Below are 15486 nucleotides of genomic sequence, written 5' to 3' on the forward strand. Positions count from 1 at the left end.
TATGCTGGCACTCATAGATGGAATTACATTTGAACAACTACTGGCAGAATTAATTATAGATTTTGTGTAACGATTTAAATTCAGTTGTGTGGTTTTTAAAAATTGCATTTAAAAATAAATGTTCTTGTGCACAACCTCAAAATAGCTTCACAATAAGAAATAATTCACAAACATTTCCCAACCAGAAGAATTACTTTATGGAGTAGTCTCTTAAATCTTTACTAAACCCTCAATTTTCTTTGAACTAAGGTGTGAATTCAAACAAACTCATTCACAACCCTCTAAGGTTCTCCAATTCACAGCAATTCTAGGCATAATAAAATCTGTGGTCACAATCTTTGATGTAGCATCAAATCAGTTAGCTATATTGCACGCATCTTATACTTTCTGAAGCATCTACTTTCATTAATATATGTTTGCTTGTTCTGCTAGTATTAACTACATTTCCATAGAAGTGGTTTAACTTTTGAAAAAATGGGTTTCACCGCTCATCAAACCACTTAAGCTAACATGGGTTAATAATGGGCTTCTAGTCATGCAAACCACATAAAAAACGAATTGTTATAAAAATACTTGCTTTACCTAATCAATAAATGAATGCATTCAATAATTTATGCATTTCTGTCAGTGAATCTGCAAAACACTCAGTTATGGATTATATTTCATAGTCACAGGAGAGCTCTTAAGAGCTCGCTGGTTGCATGTGTCTCATTGTAAGTCTGTTTGCAATTTACAGATAGCAAAAATGCAAAATCAGGGCACAACTCCACCTTTTGTTAGTCCCTTGATTCTGTAGCTGCGACTCAGTTGTTTTCAGCTGCCTCAGTTGCACCCCACCTCATTCATCATTAGTGACTCTCCGATAATGCAGTTACAGATCTCTCTGTAAGGTTGACATTATGTAGATGAACCTTTGATTTATAGAATATTTTTGTCAAAGTGGAAGAACAACTACCAGAAGAGCATTCAGTGCCACTTGTAAAATAAACTATTGATCCCGGTCCAAGTGGCACTGTGACTAACTCGACATGTAGAAAAGTAAAGGAGAAGCGAAAGTTAAAGGCCAAATGGACTAAGAAGAATTCAAGGAAATTCCTTCGATCTATGCATGGTACAGAGAATGCTGCAATTAAGGCCAAAGAAATATCCACTAAAGGGGATACGGGGCGTAGTGTGGCAGACTTCTTGCTCCATAAGGGAATTGCCACAGTGGAAGTTCAAACCACAGAAGCCATATTTGCAGCGATAACACCTGCAGGGATAGAAGACTGTATGGTTATGAAATGTGATGTAGGGTTCCAAACAATCTGTATGGACGTAGGTCCGGGCAATCCCGATATATGTTGTAGTCGCCTAGGATCAGCAAGACCCATAAAAGAACCTCAAGCAAATGTACAAGCAAAGTCGACTTTGCTCAATCAGTGTGATACTATGTTGAGGTACAGTGTGCAAGACAACATAATGAATAGTGGATGCCTGAGAGAGGATTTATCTCGTTGTGAGGCGGCCAGCCAGTGTGATGAATGGGGTATGAGTGAATACAGGCTTGGTGCAGTGTCACCACATCACTTGTCGGGTTTGGTGGCTAAAAAGATACATATATCCAATGCTGGGAGTCTCATTTGGGAGAAGTGACTCCCTCCATCTTTAATGGGTGTTCTTCTTGTAGTAGGGGTAGGATGCAAGGAGCAAATGATTATAAAGTCCTAAGTGAAGATAAGCCATTGCATGGGAAGTTTGGATGCCCTTTAAAGGACCCCTGTAGGATGCTATTTCATGGAGTGTTCAATGTTCAGGAGCTACCGAGGTCTAATAACACATCGAGGCCCTTTGAGCAGTGCGGAAATATAGGAATCGGTACAGAGACACTTGGCATGAGTAACATGGATTCGTGCTACAGTTGTCCCATTAATCATCCGCAGAATTTAGGGCTTGGCAGCAGGGGGCCTGGTTGTAGGGTGAAATGCTCATAATGTCATTAATGAGGTAACACAAACAAATTCTACAAATAGGGAAAAGGGCCCTCCACCCGCTGAGGTTTTGTGGTGATTTCAGAATCACCTGTTCCCGAAAAGATGGGCCATGCGAAAATTGTACGATCAATAACATAAGAAAGATGCTTGGTAATTGGGTGTCCCAAACAATATGGCAGAGTGAACAGGCAATGGAAACAGAAAGGTTGGCGAGCACTACCAGGGATTTCCTATTAAAGTCCAAGGTTGCCCACTAACTAGTGGCAATAATAGCATGTGCAACTTGAGCAAAGGATCCTGATTACTGTTTTTGATTCTGGAAAGTAACTTGGGCCGTGAATATTCCCAAGGATTAATCTAAGAATCCCTCTAGCATCTTGACCCTATTTGGTGAAATACTGAACATGTTCTTAATTTCACCGATTTAGACCAAGTTAAGTTCTTTGATGAAGAGAGGAATGATATTGTCATCATAAAAGGCTCATATAAGGTAGTGTACTCAATACTGATGGAAGAGGCAAAAAGTCTTGGTTCATTGGGTTTTGATCTTCGACCATGTACCAAAGATTTTGTAGAAAGTTTGGTAAATAACGCATTAAGGGCAAAATCAGTGGACAAAAAAGAAAGAGCACAGTTAGAAAGCATTTTTTCGATTTCAAGACACGATAATGATGGGAAAAGAAGAGTGCACTTTTTAGATACAAAGGTGTTTGTCCCAAAATGTCAAGAAAGTTGGGGATGGCTCCCTGGATGTCTTTCAAACACAAAACATCCCTAATAAAGAGTTAAACCCTGGTGTAGGTATGCACACCCATTAAGAAATTAAGTCTAGGTCTCAAAATCTAACAATCACCTCCCGGAATCTCAGAGGCTTTGGTAAACTCATTCAGGTTAATAGGCTCTGTCAAATACTCTATCATTTTTTCTGCAGGAAACTTGTGGCACTAAAAATCTGGGAAGGCCATACTATCTTCCAGAAATTTGAAATGGTGCAAAAGGTGCAAGGCCCTCGGGTGGTAGTGTGCAGGTATCCGAACGGATTAATTGATATTGTAGGTGTTCTACCCCTTGTAATAATTTCGATATTGATGTACAGTACTGAAACATACTCCAGAACTTACTTTATTGAAGTTGAAACAAGAGGTGCTCTAATTGTCAAATTAGACCTTTCTAGTGGAGAGGTGGTAAAAAAGTAGATTTTGCTGGTAAATATATATTGGCATCCCATGCACTCAGTTTTAACAATTTTTGACACAATCGGGATCCACATTGAGACATTTAAGTTAGAGTTTCCTGAGGGGAAAATAATCTTAGCAGGGGATTTGAACTCAAATTGCCTGGGAGAAGTGGAATGTCAGGACAGAAATAGAAATGATACCGACCATCACGTTACCCAAGAAAACTTTGTGAACAAATTGCTGGATTTTTGTGGTGATTGGGGCTTGAGCATAGTAAATGGCCAAGTCTATGGGGGTATACGGAGTTGCCCAACCTGGCATAGAAACTAGTTTGAATCCAGGATTGACTATGTAGCCCTCTCTGAAAACCTCTTCTACTATTGCATGAAATTTGAATTTTGTGAGGCCCACTCTTGTGATCACTATTTATTAGTAGCGGAATTGGAAATAAAGAAGGAACAGCATGAGTCCACTATTTGTATAAAATTAGCGGTTCACTGTCAGAAGAATAGGGTTCATTGGAACATCAGCAAAATGGTATTGGTGAATAAGTTGAGGGAAAGTTATTGGCAAACCACGTCATTGGCTCTGAAACTGAATGATCTTTCAGTAGAGAATTTCCCTACTTTTATTATTAATAACACAAAAAATATGTTGGATGTTGCTCGGCATGTTGGGCAGTCTAATAGAGTGCATACATATGACCCCGACGTACAGCAAAGGAAAAAACAGACGAGGCAGAGAATCAGAAAAGTGTGGCTGGTGTATTCTGACTCTGGTGTGAATTAAAGTTATAAGAAAGGAGAAAATTTCCTATATAAACAGGTCACACAAACACCTATTGATGCAATACGATGTTCAAACTATGTTGGGGGTGTTAAGACTTCATAATGGGAAAAGCTTCTGGTCAATTGATATGATATGATATGATGTGGCATTATATATCAATTGACCAGAAGCTTTTCCATCATGGAAATTGTAAATTGTAATGGCACCAGTAACCATGGGGTATTGACAAACCCCATCACAGAAGATGGTTGAACAATCAATTTCAGGGAGTTATATACAAATCTCTCTATGGAATGTTGTCAGTTTGCTTGTGCAGGAGAATGGCACTTAGACATTACCATCGAAGACCTTTATTCAGGGTACGCATTAGTAAGATCTTGGCCTCATTACGAGGTTGGAGGTAACCATGGCGCTAATAGCGCCATGGCTGCCTCCAAATCCTTACCGACTCCGCCCTGGTGAATGGAGCTATTACCGCCCCATTCCAAGGTTGGCGGGGGTGGTAATTCCCCATTCACCAGGGCCCTTCCCCATTCCCATTTGAGCCCCCATAGGGCTCAATGGGAATGGGGAAGGCGCTAATAACGGTACCGCAAATTGCGGTACCGTTATTGGCTCCAAAGTCCCTTCGCGGGTCCCGTCCTTAACGCCTGGTACAACCAGGCGTTAAGGGAGGACCCGCAAAGGGAACTCGTAGTAGGGCGGTAAGGGATTACCAGCACCGGTGCCCTTACCGGTGCCGGTAATCCCTTACCGCCCACCTCGTAATGAGGCCCTAAGGAAAAGTATTATATGGGCCAAATGAAAACAGCTGAGGGCACAGATGCTCTTTCTTTCTAGAAAGTACTGCAGGTTTTTGATATGCCCATTGCTCTTGTTTTATAACCAGAAAGCAATTCCCTCAATACTATATGGTCTGGAAATGTTTTCACTTTCTGAGCAACTTGAATTAGAACGCTTTGAGAGATTAATTTGTCGTGAGGCTCTGTCGTTGCCCAAATGTGGGCCAGAGGTAATTTTGCAATATGATTTGGGTCTGACCTCATGGTCTTGTTTGGTTTCCTGGAAGCAGCTGGCATTGTACAGGACACTTTATTGTGCGGATCCCAACTCCTTATATTGGGTGGTGGATAAACATCTAGAAGATTTCAGTAACAGTTTAATTAATTTTATAAAGATGTGTACAGAAATTATGGAATTGTATAATGTTAATTTGGTAACTTTGATATCTGTCCCGGCAATGGTGAAGCAGAAACTGTTTTAGGTGGATTGGTGTGGTACTTGTGATGTGAGAAATAAGTATAAGCTCTATTCTGATTTGTCCCTAGAGAAGAATAAAAGGGTCAGTATACTGAATTATTTATATCATTGCCCTGACTGTCGAGTTTTACACACCTTTTTAAGAATCCAATTTAAGAGATTTTATACACTAGAGGTGCTGCGAAGTCAATGACATGCCGTTTCTGCAAAGGAAATCTAGAAACATTAAAGCACTTGATGGTAAAGTGTCCACACCTTCAAGTAAAAAGGGAGGAACTATTTGGTATGTTTGTTCACGAAACTGAGTCGTTGAACTATGATTTCTTTTCGAGCTTTATGCTGAGAGGCCAGCATATGTCTTTACTAATTAGAGTAATTGCCTTTTTAAAGCTGATGAAAGTGAGTGACGTAGTTTAGATAATGTTTGATGTTAAAGATCATCTTAATAATGGTTTCATCAATTTATTTAAAATATGGATGTTCTTGTTTTTTTAGATTTTTGTTTCTTTGTTTTATTCTATGCATAAAGTTTGCAAGAAGCCAATGAACAATAAAAAAAAATAAAAAAATAACCATGTATTCACTTTCATGAATTACAAAAATATTCATGTTTTGACATGATGTACCAGAGGCATACCAGAGACCACCTTGGGCCCATACTGTAGAAATATACCACCCTGTAGTACAAATGGTATTTTTCTTTGAAGTACTACATTTTTGCTCACCAGGCCGTAAATGCGGTCATTAAAAGGAGAGATACTAATTGCTGTACACAAATCATGTTTGGCGAGTGTCAAGGTGGGTCATTTTGTGCAAAAGGGTCCCTCCATGTAAAATGTAGGTGAAAAGGCCTGGTGAATAATTATCAGCCCCACATTAATTGTTCAGACGGGACTTGTTGCACTCCGTTTGCACTTTTGTGGAAAAGGTTCCCTCAGTGTACTTTTCCTCATTTCCATCACGTGGTGGAAAAGTGAGGAGTTATTCATGGGCTAAAACACCTTTACTCTTCACTTTTCCACCACATTAGTGGCAAAGTGTAAATTCTGCCTGCAAAGTACGCATTGCAGGGAGTATTTAATATGGATTCCTCTGGAATCATTCACATGCATTTACAGGTGGTAATTTCAGGCCCATTCCATAGGAATCTATTACTGTAACAGTATTACAGTCCATTCTGGTGTTAATCCACCCGCATTTGTAAGGTTGAGCGGAAATTGGAGATGGACATGCTATGTCCACCTGCTTCACAACTACAACTAAGAAATGCACAAAAAGAGTCAGCTCTGTAAAAGTGGTGGAAACAGTGTCTTCCACAACTTTTATCAATTTGTCTCACATGCAAAATGACCTGCAGTTTGTCTCCTCTGAAAAGTTGCAGTTGAATTGGAGCACCCTCACTGAAATTCATATCACATTGCTGGAAGAAACCTAATGTTGGCTGTGTCAACTGGTTCGGAATGAGTGGCAAAAGCTACCACCCATTTAGCTAATGTGCTTTCAGTTCTTTAGAACAGATTTGTTACTGTTTCTATTAATCTAGTCTATAATGAAAATGAAAATTAAAAAATACCTTGATTTTTCATTCCAGCTCACAGGACTTTTCCAGTTTACTGTCCGATTAGCATCTGAGTCAGAAGCCAGATTCACTTCCGTAGAAAGGATTCGTCATTATATTACAGTAAGCGCATTTATATTATTGAATCTGACTGCACATGCATTGTATGTTCACAAGTTATTTTCAAAACAGTGAACATATATCCTGAACTTGATAACATGATTATTTCTTAAAGGCATGGTCTAGTAAAAATGTTTATTGTCCCTACGGGTCGGCCATGTTTTTTTAAGCCTAAGTGGCTCGATTTTAGAAAACTTTCCTATGGACCTTACCCGAGTTTTCGTCCATTAAACGCACGTGAAAACAAGCACCAGGGAGCCGCCATTTTCTGATAATCCTATCTTTTCCCCCATCGTCCAGGCTGACCTGCTTTTGCGACACTAAATCAATTCCCCCCCCGAGCCTGTCATCAGCAGACTCGTACCGCCCATTTCCCAACGCCAAAGCACGTCTCGTGTCAACATTCGCTGCGCTTCAGCTAATGACGTGTCGCCATGGAAATGGCAGGACGCCTCTTTGCTCAATAAGTATAAACAGACCGTTTCACAAGACACAGCAGCAGATTTTCGATTCCATTCCTCTCTCTGTGTTACTTTGAGTATTCTGTGACTCGTTTCAGTGCTCTGGTCAGCTACCTTCGCCGCTTGTAGCCCGTGTGAACACCTGTACCATCTCGGTAAATTATTTTACTCTGTTTACCACACAATGGCTACAATAATGCCCTACATGTACGAGCCCGAGTATACCGAGGAGGAACTACTGCAAAGGGAAGCACGTGAAAACGATGGGGATTCGGACGGCAGTTGGCAGGACGAATCAACAGATGAAGAGCCTGGGCCTAGTCGAATGGACGGCGTCTCCACCTGGTGCACATGCAATCGGTGCGAGTTAATGCCAACTGAGGACGAGAACTGCTGCTGCCGAGAAAACTCGGGATGCCTGGCCTACATTTCGGAAGGCGAGCCACGACCGCAATGCATCACCGAGCTGCCAGACTTCAGGGCAGCCTGCCTCACGCGGGCCGTGTTGAGAATAATGATGGTGCTTATGCACGAACTTCACGCAACTGTTCGTTCTCGTAATCCGAATAACGAGTAAGTATACTCTGCTTGTCATGCCACTCCTATTTCATGATCTTCTACTGTATCCAAAATTACATCTACATATCATTGTAACGCATGTAAGTCGTTCAATAGTGTGCATTGTCTAGATAGCATTTGTCCATGCAGAATGCCATTAGTTACAAGAATTGTCATTGACAACAAACATTTATTAAACTTATCTTGGTCATTTAAAAACAGTTTGTTTCATTCCTTTTCACAGGTGGTACAGGCTGGTGGCCTATCGTTCCTTTACATGGTGGCTCCACGGGAGGCTTGGACACCGCGTTCGAAGAGTGATACCCGCCTGTGCTGCCATTAGAGAAACGTTCCCGAGTGACAGCGGTCAGTACAGGGGATTTTCTCTCGCTGTGCTGCAACCTGACCTGTATAATCTTTAAAGTCTTGTATTTTTGTGTCATGAAAATAAGATACAAAATAAAGCACCACATATATTTTAACAACGTTTGTTTCGATTTTTTAAATGAATCAAGTGTGTCTCCATTCAAGGCTGGACTTCAGACATCTGTGCTCTGAATGGGTGAAGGTCTGGTCGCTGTGAAGCAGGGTGGTCACTATCTATCTAAGCTAACATAACATATTCTCGATAATGCATGCACTAAATAACACTTGTTCAAAGTCTTTCAGTAGGTTATGTCTCTATAAAAGTCACACATATATCTATACTAACAATTACCATTGGATTATACAGGCCTTAGGGTCTTGACCACTATAATACACCGGTTGAAGTGTGGGTCTGTGCTCACAAGAATCTCCGGTATGTGGCATTTGTTATTGATAAGCAACGATATACTATCATTGATATAAAGGCGATATACTATATATTGATATAAAGGCGGTTCGCGCCGGTGGATGCGCGCTGGCATGGGGGGCTGTCAGGGGCGCGAAAGGCCAAGGTGCCAAACTACATGTACACTTCAAAAGGTGTCCCACGCCAAGGGGCCATCGGTCACATGGCCTCCTCAGACCCCGTGTCTCCAGCCAGGCCTCCCCTTGAAGCAGGCCACCCCCCTGCAATCCACATAAGTGTGTCTCCATTCAGCAGTCTTCCTGTGCCTTATCTGCACGCCCCAGGCCCATCCATCCCACCCCCCTGTATCAAAGGCAGTTCGCGCCGGTGGATGCGCGCTGGCATGGGGGGCTGTCAGGGGGGCGAAAGGCCAAGGTGCCAAACTACATGTATACTTCAAAAGGTGTCCCACGCCAAGGGGCCATCGGTCACATGGCCTCCTCAGACCCCGTGTCTCCAGCCAGGCCTCCCCTTGAAGCAAGCCGCCCCCCTGCAATCCACATAAGTGTGTCTCCATTCAGCAGTCTTCCTGTGCCTTATCTGCACGCCCCAGGCCCATCCATCCCACCCCCTCTATCAAAGGCGGTTCGCACCCGGGGATGAGCGCTGGCATGGGGGGCTGTCACGGGCGCAAACGGCCAAGGTGCCAAACAGCATGTACACTTCAAAAGGTGTCCCACGCCAAGGGGCCATCGGTCACATGGCCTCCTCAGACCCCGTGTCTCCAGCCAGGCCTCCCCTTGAAGCAGGCCGCCCCCCTAATACCACGACATACATACGTCATTCATTCACAAACACACACCAGTTTCTAATACTTTAAAAACCACTCGATATGTCTCATGAGAACATCTTTGTGCTTTGCAAGTCAACTCCTGAATGTGCTACCTGGGAACCACTGAGATCTATGCTAATCTGCTCGTCGCCGTGCTATCCGTGAACTTCTGTGACCGCTTCGAGCATACCCATCAGTGCGCTACCTGTGGCCATCCACCTTTTCTCCCGCAACATACTGCTGTGCTTGCTGAATCCAACTGTTTGTTGGTCAAGGTAAGGCCATGTATCCTGGTCATATTTCGCAGATTTTTAAATTTCTATCTATTTGCGAGTAGAGTACCCAATAGTGCTATGTTCATTGGTCTCATTGCTATTGACTTGAATTTCCATTGCTATGCTAACAATAGATCTATTTATTTTCATCTGTGTCAATTGTCATCGAATTGCATCCTTCGGGGGTCCAGTCTATGATGTAAGCATGTTTCCTTCTAGTGCAATACAGAACATCCAAGGGATGAGTCACATGTTCAGTTTTTAGTCACATCATTTATACATTTCTGCAACTTATGCAAAGACTAAGCAGCACATAATGAACTGGTATAGTTCCTGCGACCAAAACAAACCTTGCATTGATCATTGTATGATTCATTTACTTTTGTATCAAATCTTTATTCTTGAAGATTGTATAATAATGTCGATATTTACTTTTCAGATTTATCAAAAATGCCTGCCTGTTCGATTAGCGGTTGCCCTTCGAAGACCCTTGCAAAATCTGAAGGCACTACAATGCATGTTTTCCCGAAAACTGTTGATCGAATAAGAGAATGGGTCAGACATTGCGGATATCCACTGGATGAGCTGGAAAGTAGAGTCCAACAAGTCTTACAGGACAAGAGGGGTGATCGATACCGCATCTGCAGCCGGCACTTTTCCTTGGACATGTACACAACATCTTGGGTATCAAAGAAGAATAAACGGCGAACGACACGGAAATTGCTCGAAAACGCTAGTCCCACTCTATTCGTCCACATTCCGCCACCGGTGAGTCAAGTGTCCGGATTTAGCTTTAGGCCTTGCGGTAGTGTGCAGGTATCCGAACGGATTAATTGATATTGTAGGTGTTCTACCCCTTGTAATAATTTCGATATTGATATGATTGTATAGTTTTTTGAATAATGACATTTACCAATATATTCTTTTTCGATTTCATAACCCACAAACGCAATGTATATATATGGGAACAGGGAACTGTGCTGTATTGAGCATTTTACAAGTATTCTGTTGCCTTACATAGCTATTTTTAATATTGGCATTTCATTATCAATCATTAATTTACCTTTACAACTTCTTGACTATCCCTTGAGTCTGAAGCAAGAACATTCTACATCCTTGACGTGGTCACAGTTATCAACCACTTCTAGCGCGTATCAGGTAATCTTACTAGGCTAATCCGCTACAGACCTGTTTTATGCATGTCAAGTAATATTTTTATTTTATCGTGTAATCATTTTACCGAATGTTTGGTTAGTGCTTTCCAATTGATATACACCTTAGTTATTGTCCACTGGTGTTTGTTTTCGGTTATAATTAGTGTTATCCATACTAATGCAAGTACTGTCTTTCAGGGAGATGCTGAAGTGTCCGGCACATCTACAACATTTCTAGATGTTCTTCAACAGCAGGAGGTATGGATACTGACAGCTCCATCGAGCGTCATCATCAGAGCTGGAATTCTTGTCGTTTGATTGTTCTACACAATGTTTCATTCGTGGTTAGCCGTTGATATGTACCTGTGCTGTCGACCCCAGGTGTGTGTTATGTTTTCACTATTGTAATCCTCACTAATGCAAGTACTATGTTTCAGGCAGTTGATGGAGCGTCAACCCCTGCATTTGATGCAGAGCCTGACATTCAAGTAATTTCAGGGGAAGTGGAAGCGTGACCATGCGTATACGAATCGGCGCAACAGCTTTCGGAAGTGCGCACTACATTTGCAACATCCATAGATATTCTTCAGCAGCACGAGGTATGGATAATGACAGCTCCATCATGCGTGATCATATAACGTGATTCCATTTGCTATACTTTCTTCCCTATTAACGCAAGTGCTGTGTTTCAGGGAGACGACGAAGCTTCCACTACAATCACAACATCCAATTTAGATGATGCAGATGTAAATAAATCAGAGAAATAAGTCGATGAAATGTGATCATATTTAGATTTTCCTTGATTCTTTTGGACAATGCATCATTTGCGGTTATCTCTTTATATGTACCTGTGCGTTCGACCCCAAGTGTGTGTTATGTTTCCAATATTGAAAACCATACTAATCCAAGTACTGTGTTTCAGGGAGACGACGGAGCTTCCACCACAATCACAACATCTCATTTAGATGATGCAGATGTAAAGGAATCGTTGAAATAAGTCGATGAAATGTGATCATATTTGGATTTTCCTTGATTCTTTTGGACAATTCATCATTTGTGGTTATCTCTTTATATGTACCTGTGCCGTCGACCCCAAGTGTGTGTTGTGTTTCCAATATTGAAAAGCATACTAATGCAAGTACTGTGTTTCAGGGAAATGCGGATGCCTCCTCTCCAATACAACCATTCATGGCAGTCCATGCAGAGCCAGAGGTATGGATACTGACAGTTCCATCGAAATAGATCATCACTGGTCGAATACTTGTCGTTTGATTGTTGCACACAATGTTTAAATCGTGTTTGGCTATTGAGATGTACCTGTGTGGTCGTCCTCACGTGTGTTTCATGCTAACAATATTTTGATACATAGTAATGAAAGTACTATGTTTCAGGGAGACGATGGAGCCTCATTCCGTGCTGTCTATGCGGATACAGAAAATATAGTTGTTGCAGCGCAAGAGGAAGGGAGGACATGCGGAAACGAATTGGAGCTACAGCGTGCAGATGTTGAAGGTCGAGTCAAAAAAGTTACAAAGAGAAAAAAAACAAAAAAAGGTTAGTTACAAACAGTTCATAACTTTAAAAAAAATGTTTGTGCTGGGGACTATTTTATGTTATTTTCCAGTCAATTCTACTACACTCCATCTTGTGTTTAAACTGAACATCCCTTTTCCAATCTCTCCTCCAGTTACCCGTGGGTGTCAGAACTATACACACACAGACAGTGAAGCGAATGAGAGATGTGGCTTGCCAGACCGTGTACACTATGGAGGAACTATTAATTGAGGCGAGGCGTGTTCAGGCTCGAGATGCTCATGTCCAATGGCCAGAACATGAATTAACTATGTTTGGAGACTACAGCAAAGTTGCATTGGAGCATAGCTACAGTGCGACCGCACCACCACAAGAAGATGTTATTGAATGTATTGAAGATAGCTCTGAAGTAGTTGCAGATCAATTTACACAATCTACACCCGCCAAAAATTTGCCACCAAAAAACCTGTCGACATTGTTGTGTTCTCCCATCAATGTTGAAGTAATAGATGTCGAAATGACAGAGAATGAACCAGCCGCAGCATCCATAGACGCATCAGAACTTGATATCAGCGATATTACTTTCCAATGTGTTGAAATCTCCACAACGTCACAGGCCGAAACAACGTTGACGCAGGATGACAGTCTAATGAAAGAGAGCAAATACATTGTATTCGACAGTTGTTTGATGGAAATTATAAGTATGCTGAAATGTGTGCATTCCATTAGAGGGAAAGTATGTGGGAAGCCATTGATTAATGTGACTCGTCAAATAAAAGGCAGTAACGTCAAAATAAATGCCGCCTGTAGATTAAATCATAGGTTCTCATGGTCTGCACAACCGATGCTGGGGAAACTGCCAGCAGGCAATCTACTGTGTACAGCTGCATCACTTTTTAGTGGCTCCAGTTTTAGAAAGTTAGAGGCTTTCTTTCAGTTTGTGGGACTCCATTTCATTTCTAAAGCGCTGTACTTCATATACCAACGTGATTATCTGTTTCCGGCCATTAGTGATGCTTGGAAAATTGAACAATTGTCTCTAGCAAGTACACTCGAAGGCAAACAATTCAGGCTAGCCGGCGATGGACAGTGCAACAGCCCTGGATTTTCTGCCAAGTACTGCACCTACCACTTTCAGGACATTGATAGTAAGAAAATTGTGAGTTTGGTGGTCGTGCAGGTAACACAATGTACATCGTCAGTGGCCATGGAGAAACTAGGATTTATAAAATCAGTGGAATATCTACAATCAAGGGGAATGCACAACGACCTCATAGCCACGGATAGACACGTTTCAATTGCCAAGACAATGAGAGAGCAGTTCCCACATATTAAACATCAATTTGACATGTGGCATCTTGCTAAATCAATCAATAAGAAAATCTCGGTTGCAGGGAAAAAAAAGGTTTTGAAAGTATTTTGCAGTGGTCACATTCTATCACCAACCATCTTTGGTGGAGCTCAAAAACTTGTGAGGGGTCAGTGTAAATACTACTTGAAAAATGGCGGTCACTGATGCACCACTGTACCAACGTTCACCGCTGGACAGCAAATGAACATTTCCACCAATGTGAACATGGCCCTTTGTCCCCAGAGGAGGCACGGAAGAAGAATTGGTTGATTCCATCTTCACCGACACACAAAGCCATTGAGAAGATTGTTTTCGACAAAACTCTATCAAGAGATTTCAGAGGACTGACAGAATTCTGTCACACAGGAGATTTGGAGGTGTTCCACAATATGTGCCTAAAGTACAGGCCAAAGCGCTTGCATTTTAGCTTTCGGGGCATGAAACATCGCACTCTACTAGCGGTCTTGGCCCATAACAGCAATGTCGGACGTGAACAATCTAGGACTAGGGGTAAAGTAAGGATGCCTCGCTACACTAAGGTGTTTTCAAAACGAAGTAAGCAATGGGTGATCAAACCAGTCTATGATGAAATGCAGTTCGACTTTGTGAAAGGCCTTATTGTTGCTGTGTTAGAGAAGCACAGATATGAAATTTTGGACGTTTCTGTGCAGAGCAGTGATCCATTGCCACCGAACATTGCGACTGTGCCATGCCCACCCAAAGCACAGCTGATTGTGAAGTACAAATCCCGGTTTAAATAATTGCAATACGATTGTCTTTTTGTAAATAAATGTTATTGTACAGTGTACCTGTAAACCTAACCCCTACCTTCACCATCATGGGTGGCGAACAAGCTGGGTGTCATCTTTGAATTCTCTCTATTCACCTCACATATGTGTATGTATATATTTTTCTCATGTCTCATCTCATGTAAATGTAAATGCTGCACACTTTTAACGGAGGGGAGGCTTGCGTATTGCAAATAATAAAACAAACAAACAAACAATAAATCTCACTTGTAACTCAACTCCTGTGGTACTTTATACTTTCCCTGACCTTCCGCAAAAAATTAAATGTCTCAATTTGGGCTGCAAAGCTCGCAGACAACGGGGACAAAATTGGGGCACTTAGAACGCGCCAGCCAAGCGGGCCGTGGCATTTGGGAGAGAAGCCAGTTCGCATTTGTACATTGAGGCGCACTACATAGACGGATTCTAAACTTCAAGTTCTCACAGATGCCTATACTACGTGATGTTGCAAATAAAGAATGCGAAGGACAGCGCCCAGATGAGGCCCACAAGTCTCACTGGAAGTATAAGGGTCTATTGTTTTTTGACCTTGAGACAGGGACCATGCCGAAAGAACTACATTTGAAGGGAGTGCGCAATAACGTAAGAGACGATAAGGCAGAAAATTTAGAAACTAGACCGAGTTTCATTTTAGTTCAGTATACGAAAAATCGTTGTCAAGAGCACGGTCCGTTTTACAGACTGCATTACGACGAGACACAATGGAAATTTCAAATATAATGTAAGTAAATCTTTACACGCTTTTATACCGGAATGAAGATTTAATGAATGGATGCATGAATAAATGAATTAATGAAGAGCTAGGAAAAGCAAGTAAAACGTGTTCGTAGTGGGCACATGGGCATGCAGGTCCACTGGTCTCA

The 15486-nt window shown here is 41.8% G+C and overlaps 1 protein-coding gene across 1 annotated transcript in view; it reads left to right on the forward strand.

Moving 5' to 3' along the window:
- The window catches only part of LOC138526213 (ATP-binding cassette sub-family C member 5-like), a 2857657-nt gene that overhangs the window by 2500664 nt on the left and 341507 nt on the right, over positions 1 to 15486 (forward strand). The window contains exon 23 of the mRNA XM_069636680.1: positions 6792 to 6881. Within this exon, the coding sequence (XP_069492781.1) occupies positions 6792 to 6881 (90 nt within the window). The remainder of the gene's footprint in view (positions 1 to 6791; positions 6882 to 15486) is intronic.

Source organism: Ambystoma mexicanum, chromosome 7p (genome assembly GCF_040938575.1).
Source record: "Ambystoma mexicanum isolate Mex_15411 chromosome 7p, UKY_AmexF1_1, whole genome shotgun sequence".
In the NCBI taxonomy this organism is placed as follows: Eukaryota; Metazoa; Chordata; class Amphibia; order Caudata; family Ambystomatidae; genus Ambystoma; species Ambystoma mexicanum.